Below are 23,198 nucleotides of genomic sequence, written 5' to 3' on the forward strand. Positions count from 1 at the left end.
TAAGTGAATACACATCTGAGACTCATAAGCATAAGGATCACAAGGATCTCTGTTAACTAATGTAAAAGTCTGGCAAGAGATATGTTTTATAGCTATACGATAGATTTGTGTGTGTGTATATTCTTTTTTAATTTTATTTTTAGACCTGAATTAGAAGAGAAGAGAAATGCACTTATTCTCCAGTTTGCAGCCAATAAAAAACAACTAAATGAGATAGAGAATAAAATCCTAGAAACATTACAGTCATCAGAAGGGAACATTTTGGAAGATGAAAGTGCAATTAAAATTTTGGATGCTGCAAAATTAATGTCTAATGAGATCACAAAGAAACAACAGGTAAAAAACTTTGAAACAACACTGAGAGTATGAAAATGCTGTGAAAAAGCAATACAGGTTCCTCGATGATTTTTGAGGAAAATGCTGTGTACTAGTTATTTAGGAACTGAAAAAAGAAAAGAATTCCAAGCTGGTACTTGGGGTTTTGTTTTAAAGCAACAAAAGGAAAATCTATCGGTTCTCCATTTGTCTGAAACCTTTCATTTTCATCACTGTTAATAATGTTAATAATAATGTTGGTATTTTTTAAGCGCTTACTATGTGCAGAGCACTGTTCTAAGCGCTGGGGTAAACACAGGGGAATCAGGTTGTCCCACGTGGGGCTCACAGTCTTAATCCCCATTTTACAGATGAGGGAACTGAGGCACAGAGAAGTTAAGTGACTTGCCCACAGTCACACAGCTGACAAGTGGCAGAGCTGGGATTCGAACTCATGAGCCCTGACTCCAAAGCCCGTGCTCTTTCCACTGCGCCACGCTGCTTCTCACTGTTCTGAAACACTTGTGAAGGAGGAGTCTGGTTTAAGTTTTCTACTTCCCAAGTTCCTTGATCATCAATATTTTCAGCAGTACTTTGGTACTGTTTTTCTGCTTAGTGATAGTAAGTAGAAAGAGCATGGGCTTGGGAGTCAGAGGTTGTGGATTCTAATCCTGGCTCTGCTGCTTGACTGCTGTATGACCTTGGGCAAGTCACTTAACTTCTCTGTGCCTCAGATGCCTCATCTGTAAAATGGGGATTAAGACCATGAGCCCCACGTGGGACAACCTGATTACCTTGTATCTACCCCAGCGTTTAAAACAGTGCTTGGCACATAGTAAGCGCTGAACAAATACATTCATTATTATATTAAGTAAAGAAGCAGACTGGTCATGGAAAGTTAAGTTTATGAAGACATTGAGGTTGTGTCTAAATAAGCAAATATTTAGGAAAGCTGACACTCCCACACATGCCTTTGGTCTGAATTATATTGATATCTCAGGCTGGAGTCATTTTGTTGGTAAAGACTGTGCTGCAAGGGTAAGGTAATAATAATAGTATTAAGCACTTATTATGTGTCAAGCACTGCTGTAAGCGCTGGGACGGATACAAGTTAATCAGGTCGGACACAGTCCCTGTCCCACATGGGGCTCACAGTCGAAGAGAACAGGGAGAACAGGGATTGAATCCCCATTTTCCAGTGGAGGGAGCACTGGGGAGAATCCTGTTTGGCTTTGGCTCCACCTGCTGGCTTTTAGGCCTGGCTGAAAATCCCAGTCTGAACCTGGTTCAGAATGGAATGAGGTGACCTGCGGACCTCCGCCCCTCACCGTTCCCCTCTTCCAATTTTCAGATCATTGAAAAAAACCCTTAGCATCCATTAAACGTGCCAGCATAATTTAAAAACCCTAAACCTCTTCCCGCCCTAACGAATAGCGACAGTCGGAAGATTTATTCATTCAGTCATATTTATTGAGCGTTTACTGTGTGCACTGCACCGAACTAAGCACTTGGAAAGTACAATTCGGAGTCAGCAGGTGTTGGGGATGCACAATTTGGTAGACGGAGGTATTCAGGAGACTTATAGGAGCTCCTTACGGGAGACACATCCAGCTCCTGGAGCAGTTTCATCAATGTCACCTATGAACTGTACTCAACATCAAATGGCAGGCAAAGATCACCAACAGTGAAGTGCTGGGATGCAGTCAGCTCACCAGCGTTGAAGCCCTTCCTCTCAGTAAGACAGCTCTGCTAAATGGGCTCTGGGAGGACATTCAAGCAGCAGCTGTATGAAGAACTGAAAAAGGGGCTCACCCCAACCCCAGAAGGTAGAAAAATAATTTTAGAAACATGGCAAAATGGAATATCAAACGATGAGACAAAATAGTGAGCTGTTGGGAGACCACCAGAGCAAACAGAACAGGCTTTGTGAAGATAAGGATGTAAGAAAGCAGTAGTGTTTATTGAGCACCCACTTGGTGTAGTACACTTTTTACTGGGCATTTGGGAAACACAAAATAAGGAAGAGACACATTCCCTCCCAACAAGGATCTTCCCTCTAGACTGTAAGCTTGTTGTGGGCAGGGAATGTGTTTGTTATATTGTACTCACCAAGCACTTAGTACAGTGCTGTGCACACAGTAAGCGCTCAATAAATATGATCGACTGACTGACTAACTTACATGCGAAGTGGGGAGACAGATATAAAAACATTTACAACTAGAGTAGTCAAAATAAATAATGGAATACACCAGAGGGCTGAGGGTGGTTATAATACGTTACGGGCTGGAGCTGGCTGATGGGTTCCTGTGGTTTGGGGGGCAGAAAAATTAATTTTGAAAGACTTAGAAAAGGTGGGATTTTAGGAGGACTTTGGATGTAGGGAAAGCTGTAGCCTGTCAGATTTGGCGAGGGAGGAAGCCAAGGGAAAACAGTGTGAGCTAAGGGATGGAGGTGAGGAGGGGAGAGCATTCATTCATTCAATAATATTTATTGAGCGCTTACTATGTGCAGAGCACTGTACTAAGTGCTTGGGATGTACAAATCGGTAACAGATAGAGACAGTCCCTGCCCTTTGACGGGCTTACAGTCTAATTGGGGGAGACAGACAGACAAAAGCAATAGCAATAAATAGAATCAAGGGGATGAACATCTCATTAAAACAATAGCAAATAAATAGAATCAAGGTGATGTACATCTCATTAGCAGAATAAATAGGGTAATGAAAATATATACAGTTGAGCAGATGAGTACAGTGCTGAGGGGAGGGGAAGGGGGGGAGGGGAGGGAAAGGGGGGAGGAGAGGGCTTAGCTGAGGAGAGGTAGGGGGGTAGAGGGGGAGCAGAGGGAGCAGAGGGAAAAGGGGAGCTCAGTCTGGGAAGGCCTCTTGGAGGAGGGGAGCTTAAGTAGGGTTTTGAAGAGGGGAAGAGAATTAGTTTGGCGGAGGTGAGGAGGGAGGGCATTCCAGGACCACGGGAAGACATTGCCCAGGGGTCGACGGCGGGATAGGCAAGAACGGGGGATGGTGAGGAGGTGGGTGGCAGAGGAGCGGAGCGTGCAGGGTGGGCAGTAGAAAGAAGGGTGGAGAGATAGGAGGGGGCAAGGTGATGGAGAGCCTTGAAGCCTAGAGTGAGAAGTTTTTGTTTCGTGCGGAGGTTGATAGGCAGCCACTGGAGGTTTTTAAGAAGGGGAGTGATATGCCCAGAGCGTTTCTGCAGGAAGATGAGCCGGGCAGCGGAGTGAAGAATAGACTGGAGTGGGGAGAGAGAGGAGGAAGGGAGATCAGAGAGAAGGCTGACACAGTAATCCAGCCAGGATGTTATGAGAGCCTGTACCAGTAAGATAGCCGTTTGGGTGGAGAGGAAAGGGCGGATCTTGGCGATATTATAAAGGTGAGACCGGCAGGTTTTGGTGACGGATTGGATGTGTGGGGTGAATGAGAGAGCTGAGTCAAAGATGACACTGAGGTTGCGGGCCTGAGAGACGGGAAGGATGGTTGTACCATCCACAGTGATAGGGAAGTCAGGAAGAGGACAGGGCTTGGGTGGGAAGATGAGGAGCTCAGTTTTGGCCATGTTGAGTTTTAGGTGGCGGGCAGACATCCAGGTAGAGACGTCTTGGAGGCAGGAGGAGATACGAGCCTGAAGGGAGGTGGAGAGGACAGGGGCAGAGATGTAGATCTGTGTGTCATCTGCATAGAGATGATAGTTGAAGCCGTGAGAGCGAATGAGTTCACCGAGGGAGTGAGTGTATATGGAGAACAGAAGAGGGCCAAGAACTGACCCTTGAGGAACCCCAACAGTTAGAGGATGGGAGGGGGAGGAGGAGCCCGCAAAGGAGACCGAGAATGAACAGCCAGAGAGATAAGAGGAGAACCAGGAGAGGACGGAGTCCGTGAAGCCAAGGTGAGATAAGGTGTGGAGGAGAAGGGGATGGTCGACAGTGTCAAAGGCAGCTGAGAGGTCAAGGAGGATTAGGATAGAGTATGAGCCATTGGATTTGGCAAGAAGGAGGTCGTGGGTGACCTTAGAGAGAGCAGTCTCAGTAGAGTGGAGGGGACAGAAGCCAGATTGGAGGGGGTCCAGGAGAGAATGGGAGTTAAGGAATTGTAGGCAACGAGTGTAGATGACTCGTTCTAGGAGCTTGGAAAGGAAGGGTAGTAGGGAGATAGGGCGATAACTGGAAGGGGAAGTGGGGTCGAGAGAGGGCTTTTTTAGGATGGGGGAAACATGGACATGTTTGAAGGCAGAGGGGAAGAAGCCATTGGAGAGTGAGCGGTTAAAGATAGAAGTTAAGGAGGGGAGAAGGGCTGGGGCGAGCTCACTTTTGTAAGGTGAGCGGGAATGGGGTCCGAGGCACAGGTGGAGGGGGTGGCACTTAAGAGGAGGGAGGAGATCTCCTCTGAGGATACTGCAGGGAAGGATGGGAAAGTAGGGGAGAGGGTTGGCGGGGGGGGGGGGAAGGCAGGAGGGGGAGGGGTGACTTTGGGGAGCTCAGACCTGATTGTGTTAATTTTCGTGATGAAGTAGATGGCCAAATCATTGGGGGTGAGGGATCGGGGAGGGAGAGGAACAGGGGGCCTAAGGAGAGAATTAGAGGTCCGGAACAATTGGCGGGGGTGACGGGCATGGGTGTCAATGAGGGAAGAGAAGAAGTTTTGCCTGGCGGAGGAGAGGGCAGAGTTAAGGCAGGAAAGGATAAATTTGAAATGATAAGGTTGGCTTGGTGCTTGGACCTTCGCCAGCAGCGCTCCGCAACTCGAGCATAGGAGCGTAGGAGGCAGACAGAGGCGGTGACCCAGGGCTGTAGGTTAGTGGAGCTAGAGCGGCGGAGGGAAAGGGGGACGAGAGAGTTGAAATGAGTGGAGAGGGTGGAGTTGAGAGTGGTGACCTGATCATCGAGCAGCATGGCTTAGTGGAAAGAGCCTGGACCTGGGAGTCAGAGGACCTGGGTTCTAATCCTGGCTCTGCTACTTGCCTTCTATGTGACCTTGGGCAAGTCACTTCACTTCTCTATGCCTCAGTTTTCTCACCTGTAAAATGGCATCCTACCGCTGTCCTGGAATGCCCTCCCTCCTCACGTCTGCCAAATTAACTCTCTTCCCCTCTTCAAAGCCCTATTGAGAGCTCAGCTCCTCCAAGAGGCCATTCCAGACTGAGCTCCCCCCTTTTCCCTCTGCGCCCCCTCCACCCTCTGCTCCTCCCCCTTCCCCCTTCACCTCCCCTCAGCTGAGCCCCCTTTTCCTCTGCTCCCCCCCCCACCTTCTGCTCCTCCCCCTCCCCCTTCCCCTCAGCACTGTGCTCATTTGTATATATTATTTATTACCCTATTTACTTTGTTAATGAGGTGTACATCCCCTTGATTCTATTTATCATGATAATGTTGTCTTGTTTTTGTTTTGTTCTGTTTTGCTCTGCCGACTGTCTCCCGCGATTAGACTGTGAGCCCGTCATTGGGCAGGGATTGTCTCTGTTGCCGAATTGTACATTCCAAGCGCTTAGTACGGTGCTCTGCACATAGTAAGCGCTCAATAAATACTATTGAATGAATGAATAAATGCTATTGAATGAATGAATGAATGAACTAGGTTAGTAATTTATCAACAGAACTGAGGCCCGATTGTATTTTGAGGAGGAGGGGAGTGGTCAGTGGTGTCAGGAGCAATTGATCGGTTGAGGAGCATCAGGTTAGATTATAGCCCTTTGGACTGAGCCCTAAGGAGTTACTGGTAACTTTAGAGAACACAATTTCAGCGAAGTGATGTGGTTGAAAGCCAGACTGCAGAGGCTTTGAAAAGAGGGTTAGTGGAGAGGAAATTAAGGTAGTGAGTGTATACAGTGGGATTTAGGAGTTGAATATGAATGGGAGATGGGAGGTGGAATAATAGATGTAGCGGGCTGGGAGTTCTACAGAAGGCTTTTAAGTGTGAGAGGAGCTTGGATGTGTTTAAAGGCAGAGAGGATACAGATTTGGCCCCGATGTGAGACAAGCCTTCAAATGCAATGAGATAATAATTCAATAATTATTCCTTATTATTATTATTATTATAGATTCTCACTGATAGATTGTTAATAATAATAATACTAGTATTTGTTAAGCACTCACTATGTGCCAAGCACTCAAACTAATCAGATCGGACACAGTCCCTGTCCCACATGGGGCTCACAGTCGTAATTCGCATTTTACAGTTGAGCAAGTTGTGGCACAGAGAAGTGAAATTTCTTGTCCCAGGTCACTCAACAGACAAGTGGCGGAGCTGGGATTAGAACCCAGGTCCTCTGACTCCCAGGCCTGTGCTCTTTCCACTAGGCCACGCTGCTTCTCAATCTATCCTTAGGGATGTGTGTGTCTATTTAGCCACAGTCCCCTGCATAGATTGAACCCCACCATTAAAGGTGTCACTTTCGAAAACAAAGAACAGCTATACCACATAGCTGCATACGTGTACCTATATATACATATATAAATAATATTCATCATTCAGTCATATTTATTGAGTGCTCATTGTGTGCAGAGCACTGTACTAAGTGCTTGGAAAGTACAATTCAGCAATAATGAGAGACAATCCCTGCCCACACTGGGTTTACAGTCTAGAAGGGGGAAAACAGACATCAAAACAAGTAAACAGGCATCAATATAAATAAATAGAATTATAGATATGTACATGTATATACACACACACACTCACACACATATATACAGAGAGCACGTATGTGCAACAGAGGCTCTGTTTGTCCTAAAATGAATGAAGTTAACTGTCACCATGGAGGAACCGGTGCCTCTAATAAGATTCAGAGTGACCTGTAAAAAAAAAATAACCCAAAAAAGGTTTATCTGTCGTGGTTCGTTAGATCTGTAAGTGAAATTTTTGCTCTCTTTCTTTACATGGAAGTGTGGGTTTTCAAGAGTAAACAAACAGTTCTCTATCTTTCTTCCTCTCTTTTTGTTTCCCTCTTTTTTTTCCTTTTAGGTTGCAGAAAAAACGGAAATTAAAATAGCCGAGTCACGAGAAGGGTACCGATCAATTGCAAAGCATTCTTCAGTTTTGTTTTTTAGCATAGCAGATCTTGCTAACATCGATCCAATGTACCAGTATTCTCTTAGCTGGTTTGTTAACCTTTACATCAACTCTATTCAGGACAGGTAAGCAGTTATTTTCAAATTGAAAAGTAGTCTACATTTCCATTTATTCTTATATTTGCCATCAAATTCCTTTGGAATTGGTCACTGTACTTAGAGAAGCAGCATGGTGTAATGGATAGAGCATGGGCCTGGGAGTCAGAAGGTCATGGGTTCTAATCTTGACTCCACCACTTGTCTGCTCTGTGACCTTGGACAAGTCACTTCACTTTTCTGTGCCTCAGTTACCTGGGGATTGAGATTGTGAGCCCCATATGGGACAGGGACTGTGTCCAATTCATTTTGCTTGTATCCACCCCAGCGCTTAGTCCAGTGCCTGGCACATAGTAAGTGCTTAACAAATATCATCATTATTATTATCATTAGGTCATTGATGCCACCTGCAGCATATTTAATGAAAATTAGTTACCTATTTCTTCTATTCCCTCAGGATTTTACAAATAAACTTAAGCAAAGTCATAACTCTAAATATGTTTTTATTTTAGTAACAAATCCAAGATTTTGGAAAAACGTCTACGTTATTTAAATGACTACTTCACATACAGTTTATTTTGCAATGTGTGCCGATCACTGTTTGAGAAGGATAAGCTGCTGTTTTCTTTTCTGCTCTGCTGCAATCTTCTCATGTAAGATACATGTTTTTTCTCAATTTAATTTACGAGACAACCTACAGTGAGGTCGCTGTAGTCCAAAAAATTGGCTCCTGTCTGAAAGGTGCTGGGTTTTCAAATTGCAGGTAGCCCAATTTTGCTATGTGTTTCACTCTTTCTGTTTTTCAAAGTGAACATCAAGTTCAGTATAACTTTTAAAATGAATTGTTTTGATAGCTATTTCTCTTGCCTTTTTTTAACATAGGGCCAGGAAAGAGGTTGAACATCAAGAATTCGTGTTCCTTTTAACTGGAGGAGTAGGTCTTAAAAGCCCCGAGAAAAACCCTGCTCCATCTTGGCTACAAGATAAAAGCTGGGAGGAGCTATGCCGTGCAAGTGATTTTCCTGCTTTTAAAGGATTCAGGTATAGCTCAAGTTTATCATGACCTACACTTGAGCACTACTATTTTCTAACACGAGCGCAGCTACCAACAACAGCAAGAGGACATTGCTGGCGGGGGTGGGGAGGGGTGGGGGGAGGGTCAGGCTTGATGTCAGCCCGCTGTCAAGGGAACAGGCCCAGAGATAGGCAGCCCAGACCTCCCAAGAAACCCCACTGGGACACATGAACCCAGTTGCTTCCTGAAGGGGAAATGAAGATTGTCGAAAGGCTCAGATTGGATGAAGTTGGTATCGGGACAGCGGTGCTGAGAGGCAGGGTGTTAGATAAAGATGGGAACTGGAGCTCTTGAAGGGTGAGCATCCTGCTCCATCCCTTGTGACTCTTCCGGGGATGCTCAGACTAGTGCCAGCCCCAGTGGGCTGGTTCAGAACCCTCCTTTGAGGAGTATTACGTGGAGTGGAGGGGAGGTGGACAATGGGCCTCTCCCACTGCCCAGGGGAAGGGCTTAGATTGCTCCCACAGCCAGGGTTGGGGCAAGGCCGGGCGCCACAGCCTCTCCCGGGCCTGGCATTCTGGGACTTTTGGTTTTACTGCAACTGAGTTTGGGCCATTTTAGAAAACTTTCACCCTGGTCAAGTAGCTCATAATTTTTGAGAATGATCCTATATAAATCAGCTCTTCTTCCCCTTACCTGCTCTTCTTTCCTTACTTCGACTTTCATCAAAACCAAAGCAATGATTGCCAATGTGTTTTATTTAGAAAGCATTTCTGTGAAAATCTGACCGAATGGCGAAAAATATATGACAGTACAGAACCACAGACCCTCCGTTTCCCAAAACCAATGGACAGAAAACTAAATGAACTGCAGAAGATAATAATTCTTCGGTGTCTGAGACCTGACAAGGTAAAAAAAAAAAAACGATTTAATATAAATTGATCAAGAATTCCACATTGTATGAGACAGTCGTGAGTTTTGGTCACCATCTTGCCACCTGAAGATTGGTTGCTGGTTCCCCTAAGAAGCTTGTTTTTGATTGTGGTATTGCAAGCACCAATAGCAACAGGGAATGAAGCTTGGGACACAGTCCTCTAATAGTAATGATGATGATGATGGTATTTTTAAGTGCTTACTATGTGCCAGGCACTGTTCATTCATTCATTCAATAGTATTTATTGAGCGCTTACTATGTGCAGAGCACTGTACTAAGCGCTTGGGATGAACAAGTCGGCAACAGATAGAGACAGTCCCTGCCGTTTGACGGGCTTACAGTCTAATCGGGGGAGACGGACAGACAAGAACAATGGCACTAAACAGCGTCAAGGGGAAGAACATCTCGTAAAAACAATGGCAACTAAATAGAATCAAGGCGATGTACAATTCATTAACAAAATAAATAGGGTAACGAAAATATATACAGTTGAGCGGACGAGTACAGTGCTGTGGGGATGGGAAGGGAGAGGTGGAGGAGCAGAGGGAAAAGGGGAAAATGAGGCTTTAGCTGCGGAGAGGTAAAGGGGGGATGGCAGAGGGAGTAGAGGGGGAAGAGGAGCTCAGTCTGGGAATGCCTCTTGGAGGAGGTGATTTTTAAGTAAGGTTTTGTTCTAAGTGTTGGGGAATGTGAGCTCATTGTGGGCAGGGATTGTCATTGTTTATCGTTGTATTGTACTTTCCCAAGCGCTTAGTACAGTGTTCTGTACACAGAAAGCACTTAATAAATAAGATTGAATAACGCCTGGACATGGAGAAAGAGAAAGAATGAATGAATGAATCATCAGTGGGATGACACAAGATGTGTGAGTTTCTCTGCATTAGGATAGAGGATCAACCACTACAAGCTTGAATAGCTATGGAATATAGGCATTCTTCAAAAGAAGTTCTAGAAATTAGTTATGCCAACTAGCCGTTGGGTCTACCTTACCCCCGCCCCTCCGAAGAAATTCTCTGCTATAGGAGGGATTAAGAATGTGTATAGAGAAGGAATTTGAAGCCCAGAAGAGAGTTGTGAGGTCTTAAAGATACACCGAATGCTTTAATTACCATGCTTATCCATGGAGACAGCCAGAAATACTCAGACACTCCCACCCACAGTTGTCTTATGCTGTCTTGTCGTCTCCGACCCTAGCAGCACCAAGGACACATCTCTCCCAGAACACCCCATCTCCCTATGCAATGGTTCTGGTAATGTATTCATAGAGTTTTCTTGGTAAAAATACAAAAATGGTTTACCATTGCTGCCTTCTTCACAGTAAATGTGAGTCTCCACCCTTGACTCTCTCCCATGCCGCTGCTGCCCAGCAAAGGGGAGTTTTGATTTGTTGCAGATTGCCTTCCACTCGCTAGCCACTGCCCAAGCTAGGAATGGAATGGATACGCCACAGCTTGACTCTTCCTGGTACTAGAAACTCTCCAGGTGCGACCCTGAGAGGGGCACCCATGGTTAGACAAGGATAATCAGAAATTTGGTTAATTTTGGAAGGAGAGGGGCTATAAGGTCTTTAAGGTCACCAGTGATCTTTTTCTTGCCAAATCCAACGGCCTCTACTCCATCTGAATCCTCCTTGGCCTCTCAGCTGCCTTTGACACTGTGGACCAACGCCTCGTCCTGGAAACATTATCTAACCTTGGCTTCACTGCCACTGTCCTCTCTTGGTTCTCCTCCTATCTCTCTGATCGCTCCTTCTCAGTCTTTTTCACAGGCTCCTCCTCTGACTCCCAACTCCAACTGTGAGAGTCCCTCAAGGCTCAGTTCAAGGTCCCTTTCTATTCTCCATTTACACCTATTCCCTTGGAGAACTCATTCGCTCCCGCAGCTTCAACTACCATCTCTATGCGGGTGATTCCCAAATCTTCCTCTCCAGCTTTGACTTCTCTCTTTCTCTGAAAGTTAGTCGATCAGTGATATTTATTGAGCTCTATGTTCAGAGCACTCCGCTAAGCAATCGGGAGAGTACAGTGCAACAGAATTGGTTGACACAATCCCTGCCCACTGCATTCTTGCAATTCCTTCTGCCTGCAGAACATCTCTACTTGGATGTCTTGCCGATGCCTCAAACTAAACACGTCCAAAACAGAACTCCTCATCTTTCCACCCGAACCCTGTCCTCCCTGCTCTTTCTCATTTCTGTAGACAACAGTGCTATCCTCTCTGCCTTACAAGCCTATAATCTTGGCATCATCTTCGACTCATTCATATTAATATTCAATATGTCGCCAAATCCTGTCAGTTCTACCTTCACGACATCACTAAAATCCACTCTTTCATCTTCATCCAAAGTTCTATTCCACTGATCCAAGCACTTATCTTGCCTTGACTACTGCATCAGCCTCCTCGCCTCCTGTCTCTCCCCCTACAATCCATAGTTCATTCTGCTGCCTGGGTCACTTTTCTGAAACAAAATTCAGTCCATATTTCCCTATTCCTCAAGAACCTCCAGTGGTTGCTCATCCATCTCTGTATCAGAGAGGAACTCCTTACCGTCAGCTTTAAAGCACATAATAACCCTGCCCCCTCCTTACCTTGCTGATTTCCTGCTACAGCCCAGCCCACACATGTTGTTCCTCGAATGCCAGCCTACTCACTGCATCTCTGTCTGTTTCACCGCTAACCCCTTGCTCATGTCCCTCCTCTGACCTGGAACTTCCTCCCTTTTCATTTCTGACAGGCCATCACTTCAAAGCCCTACTAAAATCACATCCCATCCAAGAGGTCTTCCCCGACTAGGCCTTAATTTCCCCTACTAGCTCTCCCTTCAGCATCACCTGTCCACTTGGACCTGTACCCTTTAAGCACTTGATAGTCCCCACCCACCACCATCAGCCCCACAGCTCTCATGTGTATACCGATAATTTGTTTTAATGCCTGTTTCCCCTCTAGACTGTAATAACCTTGTGGTCAGGGAATATGTCTACCAACTCTGTTGTACTCTTCCAAGTGCATAATCCAGTTCTCTGCATACAGTAAGTGCTCAGTAAGTACCATTGATGATGATCAGGATTAATAAATCAGTCTGCAGTGGACCTATACCTGGAATACTTTGTGTAGGTCTGGTCACTATATTTTAGGCGGGACATTCTCAAGAAGATACAGAGGATAACCAAAATGATTAGGGATTGAATGAAGCTTCCTTATGAATGGGCTGAAAGAGTTAGGACTTCAATCTGGAAAAAACATTTGGAGATGAAAGACAGTCAAAGTCTACATGAAATAATAGAGGATGTGAATGTGGAATTCATTCCCCTTCTTAAAAACCTCCAGTGGTTGCCTATCAACCTCCGCTCAAAACAAAAACTCCTCACTCTAGGCTTCAAGGCTCTCCATCACCTTGCCCCTTCCTACCTCTCTTCCCTTCTCTCTTTCTACCGCACGCTCCACTCCTCTGCCGCCCACCTCCTCACCGTCCCTCGGTCTCGCCTATCCCGCCGTCGACCCCTGGGCCACGTCCTCCCACGATCCTGGAACGCCCTCCCTCCTCACCTCCGACAATCTAATTCTCTTCCCCTCTTCAAATCCGTACTTAAAGCTCACCTCCTCCAAGAGGCCTTCCCAGACTGAGCTCCCCCCTTTTTCCCTCTGCTCCCTCTACGCCCCCCCTTCACCTCTCTGCAGCTAAACCCTCTTTTCCCCCCATCTCCCTCTGCTCCTCCCCCTCTCCCGTCCCACCCCCTCAGCACTGTACTCGTCCGCTCATCTGTATATTTCTTCATCACCCTATTTATTTTGTTTAATGAGATGTACATCACCCTGATTCTATTTATTTGCCATTGTTTTTATGAGATGTTCTTCCCCTTGACTCTATTTATTGCCATTGTTCTTGTCTGCCTGTCTCCCCCGATTAGACTGTAAGCCCGTCAAAGGGCAGGGACTGTCTCTATCTGTTATCTGTTGCCGATTTGTACATTCCAAGCGCTTATTACAGTGCTCTGCACATAGTAAGCACTCAAAAAATACTATTGAATGAATGAATGAATGAATTGTTGTTCACCAAATTCAGTGAAGTTCCAGTGATGTTTGAGGTTAGTATTTTCTAAACAAACAAAAGGAAGCACTGCTTCACCCAACAGGTGTTAGTATATGTAATTCCTTACCAAAGGAAGTTGTTTGAGCATAAAATATCAGTAAGTTCCAGAGGGGTTTGAACAAATTAATTGATGAATGGTCCACAATGGGTTACAAAAGGGAAATTTAGGCATGTGAATGGAAAAGTTTGGCAAGTTAGTTGGTATATTTGTATACACATCAAGGAATGTAACCATCAACACAGTTCCATTGTGCCTCTACTGGAGGCAGAACCTGATTACCATGTGTCTCCCCCAGTGCTTAGTACAGTGCCTGGCACATAGTAAGCACGTAACAAATACCAAAAAAAAAAATGACCTCTCTGCCCCAGAAATGTATTCTTATGATCCTCTAAGGTTCAAACTCTACAGAATTTTCTATGAGCTTAGGTATGGTACCCCCCCCCCCTTTTTTTTTGAGCTCTGATTCCTTGGCAGCAAGGATAGGGAAAGGAGGCTGGAGGCTATTCTTGGGCATGGTATGGAGAGGGATTTAGTTTTCTTTTTCTTTAGTATCGAGCCCTGTAACTAACTAACTTCTTAAACAATGCACAGGAATACCAGGACTACTAAGCATGCTGTGTGAAATAAAAAATAGTTAATTTTTTTTATGGTGTTTTCTCCTTTTAACAGATTGGCCCATCCGTTTCCAATTATATAGTTGATAAATTGGGAAAGAAGTTTGTAGAACCACCGCCGTTTGATCTGGCAAAAAGTTATTTAGATTCAAATGCCACAATCCCCCTCATCTTTGTGTTGTCTCCAGGAGCAGATCCTATGGCAAGTAAGTTCATATTAGATGAAGTATTTTAAAAGCCTCTAGAGTTTTCAAAAATATGGATGTTTATGCATCTGTTAAAAGTTTACCAGAGGTCAAGTGGGTTTATTTGATACACCAAGTACTCATATAATGTGGGAGTTGAATTCTTGCAAAACCCCATGTTAAGTGCTCTGCACTCAGTAAAGCTCTTAATAAAGACCACTGGTTGATTGAGGAAAACATACATTGTACCACATGCACACAACCATTTTTTCCTACATGGTGGTGTGCTGTATCCAGACAGGTGTAAATTGTCAGCAGAATGTTATGTATTTCTGCCACCATGATCTATTGAAACCCTGCATGAAAACATGCATTGTGGCAGATCTGAGTGTATTTATAGCACATAACTGGATTTCAAAACCCCCCAAATTTTGGTAATTTGATACATTAAGTAAATTTTAGAAAAAGCGGATTGATGTTTCTGCTCTTTTCCTAGGCCTTCTGAAGTTCGCCAGTGATAAAAATATGACGGGCAATATGTTTCAAGCCATATCACTGGGACAAGGGCAAGGACCGATTGCAACACAAATGATTAGAAACGGAATGGTAGACGGATCCTGGATTTGCTTACAAAATTGTCACCTGGCTGTCTCCTGGATGCCAATGCTGGAAAAAATTTGTGAAGATTTTACCTCTGAAACCTGTCATCCGGACTTCAGACTTTGGCTCACCAGTTATCCATCCCCTAAGGCACAATTATTTCTCCTAAATCATAATCTATTTCTGAAGCGCTCTGCTATATCGTATGTTTGGTTCGGGTTTTCATTAGTCAACTCTATCTTTGTTTTGTGTAGTTTCTGAAAACCTTAGATAAAATCATGCAAAGTCTTAGAAAAAATTGGTTATACCAATGATCTACCTTGAAATGGAAAACTGCCATTGTTTTTCATCAAATTCTCCACTTATTTTCATTTAGTTCCCAGTAACCATTCTGCAGAATGGAGTAAAGATGACAAATGAGCCACCCACGGGTCTTCGGTTAAATCTCCTGCAGTCATATCTCAGTGATCCTGTTTCTGATCCCAGTTTTTTCAGTGGCTGTGAAGGAAAGGAACAGGTAATGTTCAGAATTACGGCACAAATATTGGCATGGTTATTGTTTAATGCAATCAGATGCCTTGCAGAAAGCATGATAACTGAAAACAATCTCCTTAATTAGGAAACCTTTTTAAAAAACAACATGAAACGTGTTGGAAAGAGAATTGTGGGACATCTATTAATCGATGCTGACATGGTAGTGACTATTTATCTCAGAATTGTGGCTTAAATTTTGGTGAAAGTTACCTCTTTTCTCATCTTGAAGAAACAAAGACTAGGACACTGTACTTACAGCTGGAATTTAATTCACTAGGATGAATACAATTATGCCTTATGAAAAGGAAAATAGCATACCGGAATAATGCTGATTTTTATTCTACCTCTGGTATGAGGGAAAGAATGTGCTCTCTTAGATTAGCTTAGGGATGCTCTGATAGTTTTAGGTGGTAGGAAAGAAAAAATTGAGATGCCTTCCCTGAACTTGGTGCATGGTCATGATGCAGTATTGTTGCATGGGTCGTGCTTGCGGGTAGAGAAGTACCACTGGTGGCAAGGATGGCAGAAGCACGCACTTCTGGTGGTCTCTCTTTAGTGCACCTGCCTTTGAGCCCCCTACAACATCTTCCTTCTTAACATCAATAATCAATCAATGGGATTTATTGAGCACTTGCTATGTGGAGAGCACCATAATACGCACTTGGTGGTGTACAGTTTAACAGTATTGGTAGACATGTTCCCTGCCCACAAGGAGCTTTCAGTCTGGAGAAGATGCATGTTGAGCTGCTTGCCTGCTGTGTGACCTCAGGCAAATCACTTAATAATAATAATAATGTTGGTAGTTGTTAAGCGCCTACTATGTGCAGAGCAATGTTCTAAGCGCTGGGGTAGACACAGGGGAATCAGGTCATCCCACGTGGGGCTCATAGTCTTAATCCCCATTTTACAGATGAGGTAACTGAGGCACAGAGAAGTTAAGTGACTTGCCCACAGTCACACAGCCTCAGTTTTCCTTTTTTTAAGAGGTATCTGTTAAGCACTTACTATGTGCCAGGCATTATACATAGCACTGGGGCAGATTAAAGGTAATTAGGTTGGATGCAGTCCAAGTCCCACATGGGGCTCACAGCCTTAATCCCCATTTTACAGATGAGATAACTGAGGTGCAGAGAAGTTAAATGACTCGCCCAAGGTCACACAGCAGACAAGTGGTGCAGCTAGGTTTAGAACCCAGGTCCTCTGTCTCCCAGGTCTGTGCTTTTTCTGCTTTTTCCACTAGGCCACTCTGTTTTAGTGCTTGGGGATTCAGTGCTTAACAAATACCACAGTTATTATTATTATTGTTATTGTTATCATCATTATTACTTCTAAGCAGTTGGGAGAGTATAATAAAAGTAAAAATCATGGTCTCCACCCACAGGAGAGCAGTAGCATCAGTAGTAAAGCTCAGATTATTTTATGCATTACTTAATGAAAAGCAGAGGATTTGTTTTTAAGTAGGGCTGAAACCCAGGGCTCCAGCAGTATCCCAGACATCCCCAAGCACTGTCAACTTTGGGTACTAAGGAAAAAAATCTAGTCCAAATCTATTTGCAAAGAACCTGTTTCAAGGGAGGCAGAGGGGACCTGACAGCCATGGGCAGCTGCTGTTCCGAAGCAGCAGTGAGGAGCAAAGATGTGGAGGAAGAGGCAGAGTTATTACTCCTGCTGCCGCCGCTTCCACCTCAGCTAAAATGGTTGGGAATTCAGGCTGATTCCTGGAGGTATCAAATTGGGCCACTATGGCTGGGCCTTATCACACCGGAAACTCTGCAGTATCTTCAGCGGTGGCCGGTGCTGCCATGCACCATTTACAATGGGGCTTCTTCCGACCGGATCGAGTTACGGTGGAACCTCCGCTGTCTGGGCTTCTGTTATCTGGACTGTGAAGGTGGGGTTCCCACTGATATGGCCCTGGGGCCAGCAGATGGCAGGGCAAAGGGGTGGATGGCGGCAGTGGTAGATTCCTCACCCCATCCACATCTTCTCCTTTTCCCCTCACTTCCTCTGTCCCCCTTCCCTATCTCTCCCTTTACCCCTCCTCACTCTCTTCTCCTCTCCTCCTCATTCCTTCTCTTTTCCATTTTTCTTACTCTTTTCCTCCTTCCTCTTCTCACACTTCCCTTTTTCTTTTCCCTTTTCCCCTCTTCTCTATATCCCTCTCTCTAGCCTCACCTCTTTTTTGATCCACCCCTGGTCTGCTTAAGGTGCCTGGATTTCTGGTCATTTTGTTTTTTGACCATTGGTTAAATGAAAGAAATTGAGTTATGAAAGCATTACATAATTTGCATAATTCAGTCTGAGAAAACTCCATTGATTAATATGATTTTTACTGTTGAATAATGAAAAATCCAGTATCTTATTCTGGTGCGTTAACCATGAGGCCACGGTACCTAGAAAAATGAATATGTGTTTCTGATTTCAATCATTTTTGTGAAAGGACTAGAAAGAAGGCATAAATTTGGACATCACTGCATATCAACTAAAGCAGTTTTTCAGAGAATTTGGTTTAGTCCATGTGATAAAATTAAGAATAGACATTTTTTTCTGGACTACTATATAGTTTTCCAGGTACGATATGAAATATATGGACACCATTGATTGTTTTGCATTTAAGTAATTAGCATACGTTTAAATTTGGGGTTTTAATTGAAAATAATTTCATACCTTTCGAAACAGTTTTTATAGTTTAGATAACTGCATAATTACAAATAAGATGTTTGAGAGTTGTCTGTTTTCCTTTTGATATTGAAGGTTTGGGAGAAGCTGCTGTTTGGAGTTTGCTTTTTCCATGCCCTTGTCCAGGAGAGGAAGAAGTTTGGTCCTCTTGGCTGGAATATCCCATATGGATTTAATGAATCGGACTTACGCATCAGTATCCAACAGCTTCAAGTAAAGTGGTTTATACTGTTTCTATTCCAGTAAATGCATTAAATCAGTGCTCAAAATGTATCTGCTCAACTGAACTACATCTTGTTTGTGCATGCTTCTTTAACTGTAATTAAGGGGATACGGGACTACAGTATAAATAAATTGTAGTTGCATAGGGCACGTTTAAGCAAGTTGTAGTTTTAAAACATTCAAACTTTAAATATCACCATGTAGATGTGACTTTTAATAGGAGAAATACCAAAAAGTCGCCTAGTTTTTCATAAAATGAGAACCAGTCTGTACACACAATATAGCCCAGTATTGCCAGCAAAAATACTCCGGTTTAAATTATTTGGATACAAACTATTACTAGTGGTACATTTACTATATTTTAATATTTTTCTACTCTTCTGTTCCAGTCTTGTCTTTGTCTCCCCTTCTTTTATCTGTCTCTTCTTTTTCCTTCCTATCCTCTCTTATTCTGTACCTTAGGACAGAGGATAGCTGTACAGTTGAGTTAGCCCAGCACAGCTTCTGAGAACAGCTTGTTGAAACTAATGCAGACCACACTATCAGAAAAGATGTATCCGTTGTCAACCAGAAGTATTGAACCCCAAGATGTATTTGGTGTGGGCCACGTCTCCTCCCTTACAACTAGGGCACCATTTCCCCCAGTGTCTAAATCCCCTTTTCTTAGTAAACTGAGAGTTTAGGAATGAACTTTGACCTTTTCTGATCATTAGACTATTGTCCAATCTACTAGAGGTTCATTGATGATTGTGAGCTAGTAAGCTAGTAACTGAGGGCATTTTAGCTTTTGCCTTAGTATCAGGTAGTGATTTAGGGACTGGGAAGAATCTGGCTTCATGTTTAGTGGATAGAGCATGGACCTGGGAGTTAGGAGGACTGAGTTCTAATCCCGGCTCTGCCACATGTCTGCTGCATGATCTTGGGCAAGTCACTTTACTTCTCTGTGCATCAGTTTCCTCATCTGTAAAATGGAGATGAGTGTGAGCCCCACGTGGGACAGGGACTGTGTCCAACCTGATTAACTTGTATCTACCACAGCGCTTAAAACAGTGCATAGTGTGTAGTAAGTGCTTAACAAATACCATTATTATTATTACTGCATTGTTTGGGTATTTTGTCATATGTTTAAAAAGTAGAGAGGCTTAGTGATACCAGTGATTTTTAAATACAAATGAGATATGTCACTTTTTCAATATTGTTTTTTCCTTTTGTGCAGTTATTCATAAAAGACTATGACCAAGTTCCATTTGAGGCTATATCTTACCTTACTGGAGAATGTAACTATGGAGGACGAGTGACAGATGATTGGGACAGACGCCTGCTGTTAACTATGCTGGCTGATTTTTATAACCCAGAAATAGTGACCAACGTACATTATAAATTTTCTCCTAGTGGATACTACTTTGCACCTCCCAAAAGCAGCTATGAGGATTACATAGAATTTATTAAGGTAACTCTTCTTGCATTCTATGAAACTTTATTGTTTTCCAAAATTCATGTCTATAGATCTTGGTATTTTCAGGTTGGATTATGATCTGGGCAGTGTGAAAAGTTCTTCTGCAATTTCTGAAGAAGGTGTACTAATATTATGGATATCCTATAGAACTTTCAGGCAGGAAACTAGACTGAAGAGTTAGAACCTCACCTTTCCTTTCTGGCTTCAGTGATCTTTGCTACCTCTAACTTGACTCATGGTTTTAGTAGTAATAATAATAATAATCATAATAGTGGTATTTGTTACCCAAGATCACATAGCAGACAAGTGGCAGAGCTGGGATTGGAACCCAGGGCCTTCTGACTCCCAGGCCCATACTCTCTCCACTAAGACAGGCTGCTTCTCTGTTGTGTCTCAGCAGATCCATTTTCAATTTCTAATTGGATTCTTGACTAAGGTAGTATGGGCAGAATCCCTTCTCCCATGCATCCCTTTTGGAGCTCTAGATTATTTATTCATTCAGTTGCATTCATTTATTAGAATTTATTGATTGCTTACTGGGTGCAAAGCACTTTACTACCCACAAGGGAAGAAAACCATGAAGAAGGAATAAGACTTAGCCCCATGTTCTCAGGGGACTCACAGTCTAAAAATGGAGTTTAGGTGGTTAGTGATGGGCTAGTGAGGAAAGATTGAATACTTAAAGACACAGAAGTATCAGAACAGAAGGACAACAATAGACAGAAGAACACTGTGGTTGAAGGGGCCATTTGCAGGCTCTTCACTGCCAGGGTTGAGACTAAAACATGCTTCTAACCAGAATGCCTCTGACATCACACACATAACAGTGTAACAGGTTGATGTCACAGGTGGGATTGGAGGCCAGGTGCCCTGAGTCCCTTCCCCCAGGGCCTTTATCTGTCAAGCAGGGGACAGAAAGGGACTTACCCCAGAGCAGAGCCTCCAGAGCAGTTCTCCACACAGCCCACGGTTTAGGTCTCAGAAGGGTTGTAGGGCTGGGCTGGGCTACTACCCCTCCATCTCACATCTAAGGTCTTCCTGTTCTTACCTGGAACACCCGCCCCCCCCCCCCCCCCCCCGCAACTTGTCCCCAAGTACCCTGGGAAGTGGCAGCAGGAAGGAGGGAGGAAGGAGGGAGCAAATGAGCCACCTTTGCTCCCAGGACCAGGCTCAGGGTGGGGATCTCTTTGACTTTGAGCCCCATGTGGGACAGGGCCTGTGTCCGACTCAGTTATATTGTGTCCCTGCCCAAGCACTTAGTACAGTGCTCTGCACAAAGTAAGCACTCAATAAGTACCATAGATTGATTGAGCAGTCCTTTTTGGGAAAGCACTGCTCAACCCGACTGGTAAAGTAGTCATTGAACATTAGCCGGCTCACCCAGATGAAGGAAACTTGCTGCCAGAGAGATACAACTGGTTGGCCTCAACACCATGGTGCAGAACCACATGGAAAATGTCTCAAATAAAAACCTCAGGATGCAACACAATGATAATAGCAGAAACCCAATAAGGAGAATGGTACTTGATAGGTGGGAACTTGTCAAATATCACACTCAATCAGAGGAATTTATTAAGCATCTGCCGAGTGCTAGGGATTGTTCTTAGCGCTTGGGGAAAGTAGATCAGGAGCAAGGCATGCATTCCTTATCCTCAAGCTTGCACTTTAAGGAGGGGAGACAGGCGAGAATCGCTTTGGGAATAGATATCCCAAAATGGAGCCTTCTTTTAGAGGGGAAACACTTTTCCTCCTCCGAATGAAGGCTGGCAGGCAGAGACTGCATAGCCAGGCCTTTGCTGATTTCAAGCATTCACAACCTGTCCAAAGGCATTGGTAATCACTTAATGATCTTTGCCTACGTGTAGACCACAAGTGCCATGCGATAGTCCTCAGTGAGCAGAACCCCATAGTGGTGGACACCAGCGAGAATGCACGATTTGATAAGATGGGCTCATAGATGCAGTGCCAATATTTGGCCAACTGATGGTCATGAGGCAGTTTGACACCCACATAGGCATTGATGCTAAAATCAGGAGAAAAGTCCCTGGACCAGATGGCATTGGAGAGCTTAATAGCAGTGAACTACTCTTATTAGAGAAGAGTAGTTATCAGAGAAGCAGCACGGCAGAGAGAATAGAGCACAGGCCTGGGAGTCAGAAGGCCATGGGTTCTAATCCTGACTCTGCCACTTGTCTGCTGTGTGACCTTGGGCAAATCACTGCACTTCTCTGGGCCTCAGTTACCTCATCTGTAAAATGGGGATTGAGACTGTGGGCACCACATAAGACAGGGACTGTGTCCAACCCAATTTGCTTGTTTCCAACCAAGCGTTTGGTACAGTGGCTGGCACAAAGAAAGCACTTAACAAATACCATTATTATTTTTATTATTATTATTAAGTGGATCAGCCAATCAATAATATTTATTGAGCGCTTACTGTGTGCAGAGCACTGTACTAAGCACTTGGGAGAGTATAGTATAACAGAGTTGGTAGACATGTTCCCTGTGTCCATAATGAACTTACAGTCTAGAGGACTGTAAAAATGGATGTTTTAGCATGCTATATTTCCCTTACCGGATAAAGAGAAAACAGGTAAGATCACTAAATAGTCATCTAAATAGTTGACTACATCATTGTCTGGCAATGAAAACAGAAGGATGTTCATCATATCACCAGAGTTATGTATTAGGGCTGACCCTTTTCTTGATCAATCAATCAATCGTATTTATTGAGCACTTGTGCAGAGCACTGTGCTAAGTGCTTAGCACTTAACCAAGTGCTTGATATGTTCTGGATTTTTCATGATAATTAGTATTATGGCATTTAGCCTTGCTGTTGTTGGTTCAGTGGAAAGAACACTTCTCTGGGAATCAGGAAACCTGGGTTCTGGTTCTGCCTGTAGCTGACTAAATTACGTGACGCCCACCCATTTCTCAGTGTGCTGTACCCCTGCCCACCTACTTGCTCGTTGCACTCCATGCACTTGAGGGAACGTGATTGGCGAGGGCCAAGAGTGAAAATGACACTGCCTAAACCACTGGTACTGTAATCACTTCCTCTACTCAGATTCTCAGTCCTGAAGGCTCAAGACTGAGGCTCATCTGTTGAATCTGACTCCATCCATCCCGTATTACAGCAGTGAGGTACATACAAGGTAATCAGGTCAGGAGGTCCCTTTCCCTTATGAGGGTCACAGTCTAAGAGATGGGTACTTCAAGTGTCTTATATCCATTTTACGTTTGAGGAAACTGAGCCACAGGGAGGTTACATTACCTGCCCATGGCCATACAACAGACAGTGGCAGGATTAGAGCCTGGGTGTCCTGACTCCCAAGCTCATGCTTTTTCCACTTGGGCCTTGATGCTGCCAACCAGCATAATAATAATAATAATTGTGGTTTTGTTAAGTGCTTACTTTGTGCCAAGCACTGTACTAAGCGCTG

The 23,198-nt window shown here is 44.1% G+C and overlaps 1 protein-coding gene across 5 annotated transcripts in view; it reads left to right on the forward strand.

Annotated features, from left to right (window-relative positions):
- The window catches only part of DNAH12 (dynein axonemal heavy chain 12), a 132,610-nt gene that overhangs the window by 99,372 nt on the left and 10,040 nt on the right, over window positions 1-23,198 (forward strand). For all 5 annotated transcript variants that reach the window (XM_029050561.2, XM_029050564.2, XM_029050563.2 and 2 more), the window contains 10 exons: window positions 144-336; window positions 7,283-7,455; window positions 7,938-8,078; window positions 8,308-8,466; window positions 9,205-9,349; window positions 14,135-14,285; window positions 14,761-15,014; window positions 15,241-15,381; window positions 18,153-18,290; window positions 19,516-19,749. In XM_029050561.2, coding sequence (XP_028906394.1) covers window positions 144-336; window positions 7,283-7,455; window positions 7,938-8,078; window positions 8,308-8,466; window positions 9,205-9,349; window positions 14,135-14,285; window positions 14,761-15,014; window positions 15,241-15,381; window positions 18,153-18,290; window positions 19,516-19,749 — 1,729 coding nt within the window. The remainder of the gene's footprint in view (window positions 1-143; window positions 337-7,282; window positions 7,456-7,937; window positions 8,079-8,307; window positions 8,467-9,204; window positions 9,350-14,134; window positions 14,286-14,760; window positions 15,015-15,240; window positions 15,382-18,152; window positions 18,291-19,515; window positions 19,750-23,198) is intronic.

This window comes from Ornithorhynchus anatinus, chromosome X1 (assembly GCF_004115215.2).
Source record: "Ornithorhynchus anatinus isolate Pmale09 chromosome X1, mOrnAna1.pri.v4, whole genome shotgun sequence".
NCBI lineage: Eukaryota > Metazoa > Chordata > Mammalia > Monotremata > Ornithorhynchidae > Ornithorhynchus > Ornithorhynchus anatinus.